General features: G+C 36.5%; 1 protein-coding gene across 2 annotated transcripts; it reads left to right on the top strand.

Annotated features, from left to right (window-relative positions):
• Nucleotides 1-5,583: 5,583 nt before the first annotated feature.
• zbtb12.1 (zinc finger and BTB domain containing 12, tandem duplicate 1) lies at nucleotides 5,584-18,905 on the top strand. 2 transcript variants are annotated; one of them, XM_005170046.6, is made up of 4 exons: nucleotides 5,584-5,688; nucleotides 9,479-9,705; nucleotides 11,754-12,014; nucleotides 14,892-18,905. In XM_005170046.6, the coding sequence occupies exons 2-4, from the start codon at nucleotides 9,496-9,498 to the stop codon at nucleotides 15,870-15,872; spliced, it is 1,452 nt and encodes a 483-aa protein (XP_005170103.1). In that variant the 5' UTR covers nucleotides 5,584-5,688; nucleotides 9,479-9,495; the 3' UTR covers nucleotides 15,873-18,905. The 2 variants fall into 2 exon arrangements, with proteins under 2 accessions (XP_005170103.1, NP_001038352.1); NM_001044887.1 differs by lacking the exon at nucleotides 5,584-5,688 and having other exon boundaries at nucleotides 14,892-15,872.
• The last annotated feature ends 968 nt before the right edge of the window (nucleotides 18,906-19,873 follow it).

The following is a 19,873-nucleotide window of genomic DNA, read 5'->3' as shown; positions in this document are numbered from 1 at the left end:
GATTGAATGACTGACTGACTAACTGACCGATCGACTGAGCCACCCACCCACTTCCCTAAATGAAAAAGAAAAGCTCTCATCTGACTTTTACCACTTTTTACGATTTTACCACATTCTCACCCTGTACTTGTTTATTTTTTATTTTTTATTATTATTTCTTTTGTTTAAAAAAACCTGCTTCCTGGAACCGTTCTTTACTGGACTCAAATCCCGTTGTCGTGGTCATCTCCTCTGCATATCAAGTCCACTGACGTACATGGCGAGCTGATGGGACAGACTGGTTACAGTGGGAAAGCTGTCCATACGGAGGTAAGCAGTCATCTGATAATATTTTTAACCGCTAATTAGGTAAAAAAAAAAAAGGCTTGCATTTTTAGCACTTCATAGCTTATTTTATGTTTAAAGCATTTTTTTTTTTTTTTTTTTTACAATTTACTATACCTCAGTTTAGCATTTTGTTTGCACGCTCTAGTGCAAGTTAGTTATTATGCTTTGCTATGTTAGTGACTACACGAGACCAGCTCTATACCCTCAGCTGGGTGCTCGAGGGTTCATGGAAGTATGCCCAACCAGTCCACATGTGTTTTGTGGACTTGGAGAAGGCATTCGACTGTGTCCTTCATGGCATTCTGTGGAGGGTGCTCTGGGAGTATGTGATCATAGGCGCTCTGTTAAGGGCTGTCTCATCCCTGTATGAAGAGAGTGGGAGTTTGGTTTGCATTGCCGGCAATAAGTCAGACTTGTTTCCCGTGCATGTTGGACTCCGGCAGGGCATAATTTTTATGGACAGAATTTCAGAGTGCAGCCTTGGGCTGGAGGGGATGTAGTTCAGGGATCACAAGATTTCATCTCTGTTATTCGCAGATGATGTTGTTCTGTAGGCTTCATTGAACATGGACCTTCAGCATGCACTGCATGGGCGGTGTGCTGCCGAGTGTGACGTGGCTGGAATAAGAATCAGCACCACCAAGTCCTAGGCAATGGTGCTCTACCGGAAAAAGGTGGCTTGCCATCTCCAGGTTGGTTGAAAGTCCTTACCCCAGGTCGAGGAGTTCAGGTATAGGGTTTTGCTCACAAGTGAGGAACGTGAAATTGACAGGCAAATTGGTGCAGCGGTAGCCATAATACGGTCAATGTACCGGTCTGTTGTGGTAAAGAATGAGCTGAGCCGCAAGGCAAAGTTCTTGATTTACCGGTCAATCTACGTTCCTACTCTCACCTATGGTGATGATGACTTTCCTTTGCAGAGTGGCAGGGCGCACCCTTATAGATAGGATGACGAGCTCGGAGTACAGCCGCTGCTCCTCAACTTCGAGAGAAGTCAGCTGAGGTGGCTCGGGCATCTGTTTCGGATGCCTAGGAAGGTGTTGCAGGCATGTCCCATTGAGATGAGTATACTATAAATATTTATATTTGTATTAGATTACCTTAGGTTTAATATAATTCATTTATTTGTATTATACAGATGGCAGAAGGTTTTGAAAGAGTGGCAAGTAAAAAAGAAGGTTACATATAAGGGAGGAAGTTCCAGGCGCAGCCCCAGTTCACTGAATTTATAGTTTCAAGGGCACTTAAATACTGGAGGATTTTATAATGTATCTTAGCAGTTGGCAATAAATTTCCAACATCTTGTTAAAGCTATGCCACAATGAATTAAGGTAGTTCTATTAAACCTACTAGCAAGGAGAGTGTATAATTGACTAATAAATTATAAACAACCCTTGATGTAATATTGCATGCATGTGTTGCAGACCGGTGAATACAAGGATAATATTCATCATGCCTGAGTGAAAATTAATAAAAGTGGTGTTGTAATACAAAGGGCAGGCTTTTATTTTATTTTTACGCTTTTCATTTTTGCTACACATATTGAGTCAATGGAGTAAAAATAATGGACTGTTGTTTATGATTATGGGCAGATATTTGAAGTAATTGTTTTTAATGTGTGTGCCTACACTTTAAAAAAGGGAGAGATATGACTGCCAGTAGCCTATATGGAAATGTGTGTGTTTATCTGTGTCTGTTCTATGACTCTGAGCTGTTATTTCTTGTTATTTCTTTCCTAAAATACTTTACTTTGGTTGCTTAAATATGTCAGTGCCCGTACAAAAATTAAACATGCTTTTATAGTAGTAAAATTGTAGTAAACATTTTTATGCCATAATTTCTATTTTTATAACCAAGTATGTTTTTGTTGTTTTTTTGCTGTATTGGCAGTTAAACAACAGTTAATTTTGCTTATTTGTTTAACCACATATGTTTAACCACGCTTTTACTATAAAATTCCTTGGTGTTATTATAGTTAAGTGTTTCTCAACCACTTTCCTTGTGAACCACCAGCTCTGCACATACATGTCTCCTTAACGAACACACCTGATTCAGATCATCAGCTCATTAGCAAAGACTGAAAGACCTGTAATGGGTGTGACAGACAAAGGAGACATTCAAAACATTCAGTGCTGGTGGTCCACCAGGGACGTGGCTGAGAAGCACTGCTATAGTTAATGTAGCAAAACCATGGTTGATTTGTAAATGTAACATGTTTAACTAGTAACAAGTTTTTTTTTTTTTTTTTTTGCTCTAATTGCAGTTGAACCATGGTTAATTTTTGTAAGGATGCTCTTGACATCTTAAAGCCTAGAGCCAAAAAACATGAATCTGCAGACAAGAAGCATCAAATATCTTTAAAAAAAATTTTTTTGCATTTTTCAGCACTTCAAAATTTGCACTTTTCATCAAAGACTCTAATATCAGTATCCAAATTTCATTTTAGTCTTATCCAGTTGTCGTCAGCTTGACTGATGTGAGCAGGAATTCCCCCAAAATGCCCTGGATTCTGTTGCTGAACTTTAGTAAACTCAACCAAGGTGGCTGATGTCCATTTAAGGTTAGAACTGGAACCAGACACACTTCTGTGTAATAGCAGCCCAGTATTCACTTCTCCTTCTCATACACTACGGGTGAAAAGTTTGGGGTCAGTTAATTTTAAATAATTTAATAATTAAAAAAATTATTCTGTTCATCAAGACAGCAGTTATTAAATGTAAAAAAAATAATAATAAGATTTATTACAATTTGAAATAACTGCTTTCTTGTTGTATGTGGTTTCAGATGAAATGATTACTCCAGTCATTGTTGCTTTTATTACTTTTACCATTAATAATAATATTATTATTATTTATAATAATAATAATATTAGAGTGATTTCTGAAGGATCACGTGATTCTGAAGACTGGAGTAATGACTTTAAAATCACTGGAATAAATGATTAAATTAAATGCTAAACTACTTTTGAACAGTTATTTTATTGTGCAATAACAATTTGCATTTTTACAATTTGTACTATATTTTGATTAAATAAATGCAGTATTGGTGAGCTGGAGATGCTTATTTTAAAACATTTAAAAATTGCACTGACCCCAAACTTTTGACTGGTAGTATAACTGCGTAACTTATCTCTGCTTAGAGGCATTTCATACTAAATGAAAATAAAAACATGCTGTAAGCAATGCATTACATTCTTCAAATAGTGCCAGAGTTTGTAACAGCTTTACAGCAAAAATTTCCAGCAAAGTTACAGCAATCAATAAGAAGTGCTACATAAATACAGTGTGAAAAAAATTTACTCAACCTAAAATTGTAAGGCAACTTGCTGCAGAGCATCAACTTACATTGAGTCAAGTGCAATACTTACACTGTAAAAAATGCTGGGTTCCACACAAATCCTTAATATTGTCCCACAAACACAAATTAAGTTAACTTAATCGTTTTTACAAATTTAAGTGGATTGAACATAAAAGAATTAAGTTGTCTCCCCAAAAAACGAAAAAAAAAAAGAATTGTGTTTTTTCAGCTCCTTTTAAATAAGTAGTTTGAAGAACGAGCAACAAAAGTCTTTTATGTTTGAGTGTGAGTTAAAAGTTGAGTCAGCTTCAAACAAGCTGTGCAGCAAGTTGCCACACAATTTTTAGTTAAGGTCAACTTTTATTGCATGTAATATGTGATATTAAGCACTTATAAATAATCTGTTAAGGCAATGGTTCTTCAGCGGTTTTTTTTCCAGGTGTTTAAGGTGATATATACCATCTTTAAAGATATAGCCATATGATTGCACCCAATAACCAATTTTAGTGCTGTTTAGCACCATTTTTAGAGTGTATTTTAAAACCTTAAAACTGTTGCGTGGAATCCAGTTAAAGCTATAAAATGCATCTATACAGGGTATTTATTCTCACAAACCCTGATGTATTATTATTTATCAGTTCTCTGATATTCAGTTTTAATGATTGAGATATCATTTAAAACGTTTAATAATATTAACCACTCTTTCTTTATTCTTCCTATTATTTATGTATTTGTTTGCTCTTTTATTATTTTCATTCATTCATTCATGTTCTTTTCGGCACAGTCCCTTTATTAATCAGGAGTCGCCATAGCGGAATAAACATCCAAGTTACCTAGCAGATGTTTTAAGCAGAGGATGCCCTTTTAGTAGTAATAGTAGTGTTAATGTAATAAATTAAATAAAGGTAACATCTTAATAGATGATATATTTCTCAAATGGGCGAAATAACGCCAAGCCAGAGAAAATAATAATAGCCAACTTTATACTTTACTTTGTTCTATTCTCGTCCACAAAACATTCTGTAAAATGAAACACTGCCTCAGCTTACCAGAGTAAAGTTTGTTAAATCCAGTATGTTCTTCAGGCACACTAATAAATTGTCTTCCAGAATTGCTCCAGGGTCCTCAGGCAAAATGTGGTGCAGAGTAGTCGAATCGCCGCAAGGTGGCGTTGAAGCAGTTGTGGAAAATACAGTATAATACACGAATTTTTACAAATACAGTACATCGCTGTATATGTTGTTCGACGTCACACTAAATTCCCATAATGCAACGGTAAATACAGTTATTTACTGTAAAAGGAATTTGCAGTATTACACTGGGTGAAATACAGTAAATAACTGTGTAATTTACAGAAATGTCTAACAGTGTAGCTATAGCCTCAGCATGTCTTCTTCTTGGACCCGGTGGACATTTTTGGTCCTCTTAGTCACTGATTTGTGCAACAACATACTGTTTCGTATGTTGCTAGAAAAATATAGAGATAAAGAGTGGGCTCTTTGCAAACCAAACTTTTTTTCTATTTATTTTATATATTTAAATGCACTTAAACATCAATTAATCATTAATCAATATTGATCAAATCTAAAAAATAGATTTGTAATAGAGTTGTAATAACTGATGTAACCTGTTGTGTGCGGCACTAAAGAAAATGATAAAACATTTGGTTTCATCCTCTTCCCCAAATCCAAGCCACTGTAGAGCCAAAAAACCACATCCATTTGAAGGAATCCCTGTGTGGATGTGATGGATAGAGCTTGATCTGTCCACCCACCTATGATTTGATTATGGTTAGGATGTAGTAGATAACGCCTCTTACTCCGCCCACTGACTCAGTTGTTACGAACCAATAGACTCCACCTACCACATATATTTAAACCAATAGGATAGCGGCAGCATTGCTTGTACCAATCGTAGCTCGCTGTTGCGCCAACCAATCACTGTTTGCCTTACAATAATACTCAAGGGGTACTCGACCCACTGTTAACAAACCGCTGGTTTATTGTAATCAAAACGGGGCTTTTATTCTGAAAATCATCTTTTTTGTGTGCAAAAAATTTCCTGGTAAGTTTTCTGACTTATTTTCATTCTGCTAATCAAAGCCGTAACATTTTAAAATGCACGTGATCACTGTTGGGCAGATATGGCCGAAATCAGACACAAAAAGAAGACAGCTGTAGTGAGATCTGTTTGGTGTTGACAGTGATGTGATCCTCGAGCATCATGTGATTGCGATTTGTTTTTGGGTTATTCATTGCTTCTCACTGAATCACTCACAATTCCTCTCACTAAATCAAAGAGTCGTGCGGACAGTGTTATTAAATAGCTCGTCTAAAACAAAGATGCTAGTGTTGAGCTAACGTTACTTTAGCTCAAGAGTAAGTTAATGTAAACATTGAGTGACGGTTTCTTTCTCAAGTGTATAACGTTAACCACGTGTTTGTATAATATTCATATTACAAAATTAATACGAATTGTTACCGAACTAGCATTTTAAATGCGTTATATTCTTAATAAATAGTGTTTGGCTAGTGAATGGCTAATTTTCATGTTATATGATATTATTTGTCATTCGTTTTGAGTTTAGGAGTCCTACAGTTTGTCCCACAGTAATTTAAGTAACGTTAATGTTACCCACTGTCCTCTATATGTTTTGCTGTAATTATTTTTTATTTTATATACATTTTATATGTTTTTTTCACGAGGACAATTAAGTTACCAAACAAAACTCTTATAAACAATGCAAATGTTCACTGACAACCAAGACCGCAGCACTTAAAATTCACACAACAATGCAAGTTTGCTTTTAATTTACTCACCCTCAGGTCATCCAAAATATAGGGAACGTTTTAAGAAGACCATTTTTAAGCTGAAAACTGCAGTCTGTGGTGACTCAACGGATATGAATCTACAACTACTCAGCTGGGGAGAATCAAAAAATATACAGGCAATCAAAATTAACACAAGTGAATTGACTGGTCTGTGCAAAAACTGAATATCATTTACCAAAATTATCATCAGCTTTAGTGGTGTAAAGTAACAAATTACAAATACTCAAATGACTGTAATTGAGTAGTTTTTCTCTGAAATTGTAAGTAGTTTTAAAAATGTGTACTTTTACTTTCTCTTGAGTACATTTTTAGTGCAGTATTGGTACTTTTACCTCACTACTTTTTATTTAACCTGCAGTCACTACTTTATTATCAGTCTATGGGGATTAGAAAAATCTGTCCTGTGATTCCTGTCCAATCAAATCGCACATAAAAGGTAAATCGCATCATACTAAACTACCTCAAGACATGGGCGATTTATAAATGCAGAAAACTGTTTGGAAGCAAAAGTGCCCAAGAAGATGTCAAAAATCTTCAGTCGCAATGACAGAGAGACTGTTTAGACTGCATGTGATGATAAAAGATGATGAGTGTTTACTGTATAACTAAACCCACTATAGAATGTTGTGTTTTCACACTAACATACTGTAATTACATGATAACGCAGAAGCTTTTTACATCATAATACTCCACACTTACACTTACTCTAACTCATTTTAAAATGGCTAATTTTACTCATACTTTGAGTGTTTTTTACAACAGATACTTAAACACTACTTGCACTATATCTTTGGGCAATTTATGGTACTTGAGTATAATTTTTCAGTACTCTTTCCACCACTGATCAGCTTACAAGTATTGGTAAATTGTCTGAAGTGTAAACTTCCTGTTGCATATAGCAAACATTAGGAACATGTGAAAAGTAAATCTTCAACCAAACACACCTAATTCAGATCATCAGCTCATTAGCAGTGACTGAAAGACCTGTAATTGGTGCGACAGACAAAGGAGACATCTAAAACATATATATTGGTTGCAGTCTAGTCTAGAATAAACGCAAGTAACATTTTGAATAAACAGCATCTGAACAATACAACATATGTGCCCACTGTCTGCATTGTAGATAACATTAGCTCTTGTATGAGCTAATGCCTGAGAATACATTATTAGGGCCTGTTTCCACTGAGTGGTATGGCTTGGTTCAGGACTCTTTTATGGCCATTTCCACTATCAAAATGAATTTCTACTATCCTAAAAGCGAACTGTACTGTATCACTTTTTTGGTACCTTTTGCAAAGGGTACCTAGCACAACAAAAAGTTACCAAAAGGCGAAGTTAGACGCACAACTGGATGATTTTGGTTTACAGAGACGTCACTTGCTCCTGCAACAAGCCAGGATGATGAAAACAAAGAAACCACCATTTTTAAATAGACAACCAATACATTATAATAATAATAATATACACATAATAATAAGCCAGGGTTAACCTGAGCTCAAACAAACCTTGTTGTTGTCTTGATGAACAGCTAAGAAGAACAAAATCTGCCTTGTCCTGTTTTTGTTTTACGAGGCAGTCTAAAAGTGTGAGCGGTTTCACGTTCTCCTGTGAGCTTGCGGTCCCGTCTATATTTGAAATAACAAACTTTTTGAGCTGATCATAACATCATGCGCATGATTATTGAAGTACTTCTGACATCCGATTCTTTCAGAAATGGACAAAAGTGAAGAAAAGTGCGAAAAAAAAACTGAAAAAAGGAGAAGCTGGAAAAAACAAAGGAGCAAATAATTCTTTCAGCAACCTAAAACATGAACAAACTGCCATGTTTAACTATTATTATCACCCTTTGGTCTATAATGAACTCAAAATGACAGAATTACATTCTAAAAAGAGGTTACCTTTGCTGGCGAAACTTAAACACAGATAAGAGGTTTGCACTGACTGTGGGCTATATCAAAGACTATCATGCATATATATATATATATATATATATATATGAAGCCAAATAAGGACTAAATGTATGGTGTGTGTAGTTTTTCTATAATTGGTAACAGAATTGGAGACTGTACGGGGCTGTATGTGTTCAAGTAGGTTGCATTTATAAGGTTAATTGTAATTTATAATTGCAGAGGTTACCGTAGGCTATTTTTATCATTGATCTGCAGTTGTAATAAAATTATGTTCATAGAAAAGTTAGTAATGAACATTTATACACAATTATTTATATATATAAAGCATCAGTTTTGTGAGAGGTGCTTCTCATAAGATATATGAAAAAATCTTACAGTATTATGTTGACATTTTCTCGAGTGAAAATGACGTCGACTGAAAGTTTCTGTTGTACACCATGCCCACCATTGGTACCTTTTAGGAAGTGGTAATGCAAGCCTCATAAAGGTGTCTCATATTAACCCATACTGTACTGTACTGTATCACTCAGTGGAAACGAGCCAATAAAGATGACTCATACCATACAGTACTGTCCACTCTGTGGAAACTGGCCATAATTTGCTTTAAGAAACTCAAGCTCAAGCCTGACACAAACACACTATAACCTGTGTGCTGAGACACTGTCCCTGTTTATTACTGGTAATTATGTTCCTGCACAGATCATTTCACTTACTGCACTCAGTGAATATCAGGAGTCATGTGTAATAATGTTCTTTTGCCTATATGTTTTTATTTGTATTTTTTATTTTAATCTTAAAGTGTTTAGGTGTTGATTTGTGTTGTATGAATCACCGTAATATCATCTGAAATCTTCACCTACATTTTGGATGGTTTAAAAGTGAGTAAATTAGCAGCAAGTTTTTCTTTTTTGTCTGAACTATCACTTTAAGATTTTTAAATAAGATGATTGGCAAATGGTGATCAGAACAATTTGAATCGATAAACTCTTTGACAGAGCGATTCATAAAGATTAAGACTGGTTAAAAATTAGATGAGTTCAGTTAATTATTGTTGCCATTTAGGTACACTTTTACTAGTCTAGTCAATTGATGATTTTGTATTTTTTTCTTTAGCTTCCAGTGCTAAGATCATGGATGTGGAAGTGGTGAGTTTCCGTTTGCCTGGACATGGAGAAACCACTCTAAATAACATGAACTCCCTGCGATCGCAGCAGCACTTCTGTGATGTCACCATTGTTGCAGGCGGCAGACGCATGTTCAGGGGTCATAAGGTTGTGTTGGCGGCTTGCTCTGTGTTTCTCAGAGACCAGTTTCTCATGAACCCAACTTCAGAGCTACAGGTAAAGCCGTTTGCTACACTTAATGTAAAAGATGAAATTTAACAACATCTGTACAACCTGAACTGAAGAAATAGCTTTTTGCCGCACATGAATCTGTCATTGAATATGTAAAAATGTTTGTAGAAATGGACGTCTAGCCTAACTATTAATTCAATATATTGTCTCATCTTTATGCACTGCATGTGTAGACGTTTTGCCCTAACCTATCAATATTTTCAGGGTGCATCATTAGTCGCCCATGATGGTGAGCAAGCCGTAAACAATGCCAGTAAAACAAACAAAATTAGCATATTTTGCTGACAAGTGCTGCTAAAAATCATCAACTATTGTCATGTTTTTAACTGTACTAATCTGTGAGAGCAGCAACAAAAACATTTGGTATCACTTTAGTTTAGGTCACAGTTCCCCATATTAACAAACCATTACCTAACACTGCTAGTTCAATAAACTACTAATTAACTGCTTATTAATAGTAAGTAAGGTATAAGTTGGGTTTAGGTTTTGGGTAGGATTAGGGATGCAGAATGAGACCATGCTTTATAACTACTAATCAACAGTTAATATCACAATCATTGACAGGTAATAAGAGTTTAATAGCATGAATTATGACCTAAACTAAAGTGTTACCAACGTTTTTGAGTACCAAAGACTGACTACTAAAGAGTACTAAAGATTTTTTTCCCCTCCATTAAGGTCCAAATGTGTCGAAATGACAACTCTGAAAAACACTGAATTTAGGGGTTTTATGTCTTAAACAATAGTAAACACACACTGGCCAATATATCACATCGTTTACACCCTTCTTTAAAACATGGCATGTATTTTGATACTAAAAATGGGAAGCGATGTGACAAAGCTAACTTTGTTTGAGCCTGAGGGAGAAGTTGAAACAACACCGCCACAACTGTAGCAAATATTTTTGATCCAATCATTTAACATTACTGAAATAATGATACAGTTTGTGTCTTAATAGTGACTTATTTAAAGCTGAAGTGTTTAATGTTTTGGATGTGGCTTTGTGGTGCTCACTGTTAAATGTTGTTCACGACCAGGTCTTGAAATATAATGTTTTTAAGAGGATCACAAAATGCTGTCTTAGATTTTACTATTCTGATGCTCTAGATTAGGTCATACCTTTTACAAAGTTGTGACAAAACACTTTCATTTTTGGGGTCCATTGCAATGTGACTTAGGAGTGCAGTTTTCCCCACCCACTAAATTGATTGATTGACGTATTAACATGTCTCTGTTGAATCACGTATAATTATATCCTCAAGACAGGACGTGCACAAAGCAAATGAGGAGATTGAGGCACACTCCTGGCAGGCATGTGGGAACGGTGGGTGGGGAGATCTAGCATTAAAGGCACAGGCCACAAAAACAGCTACATTGTGTTTAAAGCAGGAAATTCCAATATTATGAAAAATATAATAAATAGTCTGATGAGTCTTTTGAGCTGAAACCTTATGGACACATTCTGGAGACACAAACGACTTCTCTTAAACCATAAAAAACACAATTTTTACTTTCTATTTCATGACCCCTTTAAAAATCATCCCAATTTTCTAAGAATATGAAATTCCAAAACTATTTCTACTCTGCTTTAAAACTTAAAAGTGGCAAATGACACTACACTAAGACACCAACTTGTTTTAAGTGATGTTTAATAAACAAATTTCAGGAGGAGCACGATCAGTCTTTGACGAGGCTAATTCATCACAGAAAATCATTCTATTATCCAATCAGCTCAAGACCAAACCCCTATAAATAGCCAAACACGTCATACCTCTCTTTTCTCTTGACTTCAGCATCCTTCCACCACCCCAACTGCCTAATTGTCTGCATAACTGTGTAATATCATTGCTCCTGCTAATATCAAGTGTAAACTGGGCCTCTGTTTTGCATTACTAGTAAAAATGTATCTAAAAATGAATTACTCTTTTAAAAAAATGAGGCCTGACTGTGCTTTTGCACAATTACCAGATTATTTTTTTAAATGTTAACTGATTATTTTTATTTTAACAACAAATACTCTCTTTACCCACCAGGTGTCGATGTTGCACAGCTCAGCAGTGGTATGTGAACTCCTCCAGTCCTGTTATACAGGGATACTGCAGTTCAGCGCCAAAGAGATTGTGAACTACATGACCGCGGCCAGCTACTTGCAGATGGAGCATGTGGTGGAGAAATGCAGAGGGGCCCTGAGCCAGTACATGCAGCCCCAGAGCTGCTCCCCGGTCTTGACGTCAAACAAGTCTGTACAGACTGTGAAATCAGATGATTCTGAATCTATGCCAGTGATTGTCAGTGTACGTACACATTTGTTGAAGTTCCACACTGAACTCTAGCATCACACTCAAGTACCATTACGCACCAAATGTACCAAAAATGTAGTGCAAGTAGAAGTGTCTATTTTGTTCTTAAAAACCAGTTAAAGTATGAGTAAACAGTTGCCTTTCTAATATTACACAAGAGTACCAAGTATTACGTTGTTAAAGAGCCCCTATTATGGGTTTTTGAAAATGACCTTCCATGTAGTGTGTAACACAGCTCTAAGTGAAGTAAAATATCCAGCTAAGACTTAAATCTGAAAGTGGGCAGTGTTTAAAACTATTGATTCATCTATAAAAGAGTTGACTCATAGTGCTTCAAATGAATCGTCTTGATCACGAGCCTTTAGCCGTTTCTGCAGGATGTCAATACAAAACATCAACATAAAATTGAAACCTGCGGTCCCGCCCACTAGCACAGTAGCAAAAAAAAAAAAAAAAAAGAAGACAAACGCTGTTGCAGATCCAGGTTTAATCAAGTCATGAAGACGCTGTGCTCACCTGGATATTATTGGAAGTGTGAAGGAAAGTTAGTGTTATTTTCTCTATCCAAAGATGAAACTGTGAAAAGTCAGTGGTTAAGGTTTATTTTTGCAAAAATACCTCAGCATTATAGCCCAGCCTTGGGCCATTCCCGTTATTTTTCTGACGAATGCTTCTGCGATCTACACGCTTACAACTGGGGATTTGTCGAACGTTTGCTAAAAGAAGGATCAGAAAAGACTATTGATGTATGGGATTTTGACAGGGCTCGACAGGAACTTTATCAGTACAGATTACGGGAATTTTCCGGGATAAATAACAAAATGGATGGGTGGCTGGAGATGGGTCTGAAATACGGGAGACTTCCAGGAAAAACAGGAGTGTTGGCCGGTACGGTCACACATACACCATGCAATCTGACTACTTCAATATTGTTGATAAGCCATGGTGGGCATTTCGTCTCATGCTAAAAGTTGTCAACCAATCGCAACAGGCTTTCATTGGTCCTATCAGCGCAGATTATCTTTGCGCTAGGGAGGGGTTTGGGATCAAATAAATTGCTGAACGAATCATATGGGAGTCGCTGGGATAATTAGGTAAAAATTAATGTATATTGTAAGACCATGAAAGTGTGACCTTACATGCATATCAGCCTTTTGTTGTAATCCCTTAAAACCAATATATGACCCTATTTAATGTATTATAGTGGCTCTATAAACTTATTTCACCTTATACCCTGAAAATTAAAAATGTATCAAACGGTTGATTCAGTTACATGCAGAGCAAAATTTGTGCATCCTTAACCAAAGCTGTGTGAGCCTAACCTAAACCTGAGCAAAAATGTAGCAGTTAATTTTGCATACCGACTAAAAAGCTACAAGTGTTCAGCAGTTGGTGATAGAATGCAAACAATTTGTAGTGCATTAAGTTATTAGACTATTCACAGAGACGGACATAATCAAATCATACATCATATAAAGATTTGCTTAAAATACATTAGTTCACCCAGAAATCTGAAGAGTTTAATAAGTACTCTTAGCATCATTTTAGCCTGACTTCGTGCATTTTTAAAAAAAATTTGATTTGTAAAGACAATCTTTGTGCAGGATTTTAGAATTAAGTCCTGTAATGCTGCGTTCACACCAGACACAGCACGCGTGTAAATAGAGCATGTAAATAGAACACACATGAACATTTTTCAGTTTTCTCGTTTCATTCGCGCTTCAAATTTGCTTCACAATAGATGCGGATTTATGTCATGGACAGGGCTTCAGTCCGCCCAGGAATTCTAGCTTTGTTGCTAATTGGCTAACATGGATTTTATTGAGATAGCAGCTGTGCTTTAGGAATGCTGAAAAAAGCATAGATTCGTTCGGCGCTGTGTCTGAATCCACTACATCCTTTCAGAGGTGCACCCAGCTCTTTGAGTTCATCAACTTCTCCAGAAACTGTACCTGGATGATGGAAGCTTTCAGTAGTACTAATAGAGCTAATTAGTAGAGCTAATCCCAGTTTGATGAGCTGTTCTCCTATGTCGGCAGGAGGATTTCCCCTCAAGACATCAACAACAGGTGCTATGTCATAATTACACCCCTTCAAGGGCAAGCTCCTGATTGGTTAGGGCAGCACAAATCTTATTCTTATTAATAAGACCAATCTTATTAGTTTACAAATTAAGTTATGTGTATAAAAAAATGATGCAGGGAAAAAGTAATGAACACATGAAGAAAGGGAGGTGTAAAAAGGCAGTGAAAACCCAGACAGCAACTGAAATCTCTCAGTAGTTATTCAGCAACCCTCTGCCCTTCATTATTGTAAATGAATATTAGCTGCTTCAGTTCAACATGTACATTAGCAGTATGATGAAGATGAAACCGGTGTGGACATTTCAGCAAGACAATGATTCAAAACACAGCCAAGGTAACTCTCAAATGCTTCAGAGAAAGAAAATCAAGCTGTAGAATGGCCAAACTAATTACCTGACTTGAATCCAATAGAAAATACAAATTAAAGATCAGATTTGATAGAAAAGACCCACAGAACCATTAAGATTTTTACACTCTGTTGAATTCTGTAGCCAAAAAAATCACACCTGAGCAATTCATGTGACTTCATGTGGCATCTTTAAGATGCCAATAACAAAAAAGTATTAAATGCGTTTCAGAAGTTCAGTACTTTCTTCTTGCGTTATTTCATTAAAATTCTGATTTATTTATTTTTTTTTTATGTTTGTATTTTTTGGGTTTTTACCAAAATCTGGTTTAATTCTATGTCAACAGCTCTTTTAGAAATAATATTCAGAGGAAAAAAGATCAGCTCTTAAAATGTGTAGCTTACTTAGCTTTTTCCTAATTTATCTTTCTACCCTACCAGGTACGAGGATCAGATTCATCCAGCCTCTTCGAGACAGAGGATGGATATGGGAGTGATGTCTATCAGGTCATAATTGATGAACCAGAGAAGACCCCTGATGCTGAAGAGGAAAACCGAGAAACTGCATCAGAAGACCTCTGTCAGTTGGACATGGGCATAGAGGAGCCTAATATGGAGGTTCAAGCTAAATACGATGACCTCCATGGGGAACAACAGTACAGTGAGCGCAAGGGAATTAAAGGAAGAGGGTTAAAACGCAGGAAGAGATACGTATTTAAGAAGGACCGCACATCCTTAGGGAATTATCAGGATAACTGGTGCTTTCAGACAGCAGAAGAGATCATGGGTAAGTCAGAAACAGATTTTCAGGCTGATTATCAGTCCAATCAGCGTCTCACAGACTGTTCTGTTCACACCGAGTACAAAAATGAAGGAGGACCAGGAGAAGATATAGGCTCTGATGGAGGTCCTGCACACTTCCGTATTGAAGCTTCAAGCGGAGAAGAAGAATTGGGAATCGGAACACCTTCCAATGAGCGCGGAGCTACAGATGAATCTGTGGTGGGTTCCACATCCAATGTAACCGGGCCAGTAGTGTGTGAGCAGTGTGGATTGGCATTTTCCTCTACGCAGGACTTGGCGATGCATTCCTTATCAGCACACCAGCAGTATATTTGTCCGTGCTGTAGGAAGCAGTTCAGCAACTCCAGGAATCTCAACCGCCACATGCTCCTCCATCGAGATAATTCCAGGCTCCCCTCCTGCCCCCTGTGCCACAAGACCTTCACTCAGAAGTCAACAATGTACGACCACATGAACGTGCACAGCGGGGAGCGCCCGTACGTGTGCGCATACTGCCCTATCAGCTTTGCACACAGGTCTGCTCTGCGCCGCCACCTGTTGGAGCAACATGGAAAAACCATGCCCCAAAACCACCAGGAAATGCAGCGAAATAAGCATAGCATTGGAGAAGGAGTTTAGATTAGTTTTTTAAAGTTATTGTTAAAAAGAAAATACAAATTTATTGTGATTTCTAGAAACAAATATTTCTTTCTATAATGTGTAAAACACTATGCATTTGAGTGCTTTAGCCTGAAGAGACTGACTGACATTATACGCGCTTGTAAGGATATTTTTTTGGAAAATGGAAATTCTGTCAGTGTGTGCTTTTGCTTCCTGTTGTTTCAAACTTGTAAGAATGTCTCAAATTTGAATTACAGCTGCATGTCAAAAGCCACCTTTCAGAAATAACACACTACCAAGTGAACTTGGAAACCCATACACTACTGTTGATCCAATTCTACTGTAGTGCATGTCTACGGGAGAAACCCACGCAAGCATGGGGAGTACATGCAAGCAAGACACAGAAATTAATCTTGACCCAGCCAGGACTCAAACCAGTGACCTACTTGGTGTGAAGCGACAATAATAATAATAATAATTCCTTACATTTATATAGCGCTTTTCAAGACACTAAAAGCGCTTTACACATTTTTGGGGGGAATGTCCTCATCCACCACCAGTGTGCCATATTGCACCAGACTGCACATCAGCTGACAGAGACAGAGTGATGAAGCCAATTATGATATGGGGATGGTTAAGAGGCCATAATGGACAGAGGATTTGGCCAGGATCCTGGGGTTGACCCCCTACTCTTTTTCCTGTGATTTTTAATGACCACAGAGAGTCCGGACCTTGGTTTAACATCTCATCCGAAAGACAGCACTCACTTGAGCAGTATAAAGTCATCATCAATATACTGGGGCATTAGGACTCGCACAGATTGCAGATTGAGAGCCCCCTGCTGGCCTCACTAACACCACTTTTTGCAGCAACCTAGCTTTCCCATGTGGTCTCCCATCCAGGTACTGACCGGGCGCAGCCCTGCTTAGCTTCAGTGGGCGACCATGTGAGTGTTGCAAAGAGCTAGCTGCAGGTCCCTTTTAGCAAGCAAAGAAGCGTTCTTTAAATGGTACAAACGTGAAACTCCCTTATAAACCTTTATTTTTAAGAGTGTGAAACTCTTTGGATGTTCAATGCTAACCACTGAGCAACCATCCCGCCCCTTTCAGAGATATATTGGCATATTATTTCCAGGACATTTCCAGGAAGTTGGACAATATTCAAGTATGTCCCGACACCCTTATGCTTCTAAAAAGATCAATTCTTTTGGAAATATAAGTGAACTTCTAGTATAAATGTCTCTAAACTGAATGAAAAGGTCTTACTGTAAGCTACTTGTTTTTACCCCAAACTTCCTTACTTCTGTTACTCCACATTTTTTTTTATCTTATTCTAAACCACAGCCAGAAACTTTCTTTCTCTATTTTTGAGATGATAAACCGAGCCGAATCCGATCAATCAATTCCAGAGTTTTCTGTAGATGTTGTATAGATATTTTCCTTGACAACAAACCTTCAGAGCAAATGGCAGTCATACATTCATTTTCTTTTGTGTTCGTTGGCTTCTACTTGTTACAGTTATTTACAGTTTATTTACAGTTCCTTATTCCCATGGAGTGATGAGGTCAAACCTTTTAAATTTCCTAGAGCAGTGGTTCTCAAACTGTAGTGGTACACGGGCTTCCTTCTAGTGGTACGCGGAGGAATCAAATATATCATATCTACATGCAACAATTATTTCTAAATTTATCAAAAATGATTTACATATGACCATGACATATAATAATATTCATTATATGACATATAGCCTATATTTCTGAGGTCCAGGCAACATTTTCAGGTGTTGATGAATTGGCTGCTATATGTTAATACTTTAGATTTGAGTACAGCACTTTTCTTTTTACCTTAAGCATATTTGAATTTAAATATTGACGTTTTTAGTGTTTTTCTTATTTATTTATTTTTTACATATAAGCACAGTACAGTGTTAACTATTTATGTTTAAAGAGGCTGACAATAATAAATATTCTTAATAATAGGAATTAATCTGCCACATTTTTGAACTGCAGAGCTGTAGCTGCTTTACTGGGCTACTACTACGCTAATGTATTTCCATACTGCTCATTATGGTGGTACTTGGAGAGACCATTTTTTTCTGAGGTAGTACTTGGTGAGAAAAGTTTGAGAACCACTGTCCTAGAGGATCATAACAGTTTTTTTATTATGATGAACATGGATGAAAATTTTAGCTCCTGGCTTGTATACCTCAGGGACTTGTTCTCGGACCTCCTTCAGATGTGCTACGTATTTTACAAGCATATGATTTTGCCTAATATTGCTTTGCTGATGACACGCAGCTTCTTTACATTTAACCACAGTCCCATGGTAGTTGCGTGGATCTTGCAATGTCTAGCAGATATCTCGTCTTGGATGAGAGAAAATCTTTTGTAACTCAGCCTACTAAATGGAGTTTGGAGTTTAGCCAGACATCTAAAATCTCTTTGCAGAATGTGTGTGTTCCCTGTTCATTGCTGTTGGACTTCCTTTTGTTGGTACAAGTAGTGGCAAGTAGATTTAAAAAGCTAAGAAGCTGAAGCTAAACCAGAGGCATTAGACAGGTCTAGCCAGAATACATAGATTTACCTTTTTTGGAAGACTGGGCCTGCTCTCATATTATGGATGCATGTTTTACACACCCAGACAACTAGACATCTTCTTGGCTGTGACTCAAACTAAAATCTCCTGAATATTTAATGGAGCAAAACTCAAAAACTGAGGGTAGTACCCTCTGTGGCTATGAACTGCTTTTTTTTTAATACAAAAATACATGTATACATATCTCATTTCGCCATTGCACTTTTCACCAATTTACTTTACCACTTGCCTAATCTGGTGTACATCAGATTCCACTACAGGCACTCATGATAGGTGAGGTATCGTCAATTGTACTATTGTTTCATTCTTTAAGTGTTTAAGTTTGTACTTTGCGATCAAATGCCCTAAGTCCTTGTTTCTAACAGTACATTTCTGTCCTAAAGATGCTGTATGTGACCTTTCTTTTTGGTTCAAAATGAACTAAATTTATTTAATAAATCAGAACAATAAGAATACATTTTTCCAAGCTGTGCTTTTCTGTGCAGAAAAATAGTTCCGGTTCCAGTGTTGTTTGAGAAGAGGCATGACATTTATTTTATTTATTATTTAATGTATTATCCACTAAAGCACCAGCATTTGCATACTGTAGCATATGCATATGTTTCTTCATGGACCTCTCAGTCTCTCAACTTGCACAACTCATTATCTATCCATTGATTTTCATTGTTTCAGCTACACTGAGATACTTTTGAAAGCATAGGAGAGCTTTTATTCTCTTCATCTTTGTACTTTTATTGAACAAAATTACCTGAATTAATTGGTTAATTTTTATTTTTTTTTAATTGGTTAATTACTTTACCTACTGTCTGTGGAGTCATGTGAACCCGTTCTGTTAAAGCTGATTTATACTTTTGCGTTGAATGCACGGGTATTGTCTGGCACAGCCTTCACACCTTAAAAAAATATAACGTTGAAAGTTTGCAGTACATTGACCATGATTGGAAAGCTAGATGCCTTGAAACAGCATCTTTTCCATTAGAATACAATTATTATTTACATGAAACTTTTATTTACTGAATATTCAAGAAATGCACTGTTAATAAAATATTTACATGATATGCAAGAGTTATTTTATTTAGAAGACATACTGCTTATTTTCTACTTTAAATAACTTGCACTTTTGGAAACAAAATAATCTATTTTTTAGTGTTTTTAATTTTTAATAAGAAAAAAACTGACTGACTTTAGGCAATGTGTGCTTTAACTTTTTTAAAACTATTTAAATCACATAAATAATCACAGATAGTAGATAGTGTGTTTCCTTCAATTATTTTAAAAACAAATAACGCTTCCGTTATTAAAAAATCAGTGAACTATGAGGGGAAAAAATAAATTGAAAAAATGATCATTCATTCATCGTAATCGAGTTAAAATGTTCAATTTATCAAGATTTTGATTTTAGGCCAAATTGCCCAGCCCTATCTT

The sequence above is a fragment of the Danio rerio genome, chromosome 19 (genome assembly GCF_049306965.1).
Source record: "Danio rerio strain Tuebingen ecotype United States chromosome 19, GRCz12tu, whole genome shotgun sequence".
In the NCBI taxonomy this organism is placed as follows: Eukaryota; Metazoa; Chordata; class Actinopteri; order Cypriniformes; family Danionidae; genus Danio; species Danio rerio.
Note: the sequence above shows the minus strand (reverse complement) of the source record. Positions and strands in the feature narration are given on the sequence as shown.

What these genes read in the sequence shown, in the direction of transcription:
- zbtb12.1 (XM_005170046.6), top strand. Translation starts at nt 9,496, where the DNA reads ATGGATGTGGAAGTGGTGAGTTTCCGTTTGCCTGGACATGGAGAAACC. An exon ending in ACCCAACTTCAGAGCTACAG is followed by an intron (nt 9,706 to 11,753) that starts GTAAAGCCGTTT and finishes TTTACCCACCAG; the next exon opens with GTGTCGATGTTGCACAGCTC. An exon ending in CTATGCCAGTGATTGTCAGT is followed by an intron (nt 12,015 to 14,891) that starts GTACGTACACAT and finishes CTACCCTACCAG; the next exon opens with GTACGAGGATCAGATTCATC.